This window comes from Sinocyclocheilus grahami, unplaced genomic scaffold (genome assembly GCF_001515645.1).
Source record: "Sinocyclocheilus grahami isolate Dianchi unplaced genomic scaffold, SAMN03320097.WGS_v1.1 scaffold3819.1, whole genome shotgun sequence".
NCBI classification, from domain to species: Eukaryota; Metazoa; Chordata; class Actinopteri; order Cypriniformes; family Cyprinidae; genus Sinocyclocheilus; species Sinocyclocheilus grahami.
Genome location: NW_015508876.1, coordinates 14,787 through 15,577, shown reverse-complemented (window position 1 = coordinate 15,577; position 791 = coordinate 14,787). Strand labels below are relative to the sequence as shown.

The window sequence follows — 791 nt, the reverse complement described above, 5'->3', positions numbered from 1 at the left end:
CTGATTTGAAGGTTAATGAGTTATTTGACAGTCCAAAATTAGCAGTATGCAGGTTTTTAATTACATTTAAAAAAATGACATGGCCATTTTTTGGGTGAACTCAGTCTTTAAAGATTGTTTGAAACGGTTCATTTAAATGCTGTTTTGTTCAGTGTGCTCTCATCTGTTATTATACCTGTACTCCTCTCCTGGGTTACCCTTACAGAGCTCAGCTCCTTAAAATTAATTTATGACCTGATGTGAACTGCTGTGCTTTTAAAGTTATACATCATCAAATTTTTAAAGCTAGTTAAGCCCCAAAAGATTTTAAAATATACCCCAAAATGCATCCTTCCTTCTTTCTATCTTTCCTCTTTCTTTGGCATTGTTATATTTATAACTCATTAATCTTTCTTTGTATGGTTTATTTTCCAGGACTACACACTGACTATGTATTTCCAGCAAGCCTGGCGAGACAAGCGTCTGTCCTATTCTGAGATTCCTCTTAACCTGACGCTGGATAACCGGGTAGCCGATCAGCTGTGGGTGCCAGACACATACTTCCTAAACGACAAGAAGTCTTTTGTACATGGTGTAACAGTGAAGAACAGAATGATCCGTCTCCATCCAGATGGCACTGTGCTTTATGGGCTCAGGTAACAATTCAAAAGCAACTATCTATCACCTAATTATATATATATATATACAGGTGCAAATAAAAAAAAACTTATAATATCGTGAAAAATTTCATTTTCTTTGTAACATACTTCAAAAAGTGAAACTTTCATATATTCTAGATTCATTACATGTAA

At 34.8% G+C, this 791-nt stretch overlaps 1 protein-coding gene across 1 annotated transcript in view; it reads left to right on the top strand.

The window, feature by feature from the left end:
- LOC107576504 (gamma-aminobutyric acid receptor subunit beta-2-like) overlaps nucleotides 1-791 on the top strand; it is a 17,657-nt gene that overhangs the window by 2,353 nt on the left and 14,513 nt on the right. Inside the window, exon 2 of the mRNA XM_016262670.1 lies at nucleotides 415-635. Coding sequence (XP_016118156.1) covers nucleotides 415-635 — 221 coding nt within the window. The remainder of the gene's footprint in view (nucleotides 1-414; nucleotides 636-791) is intronic.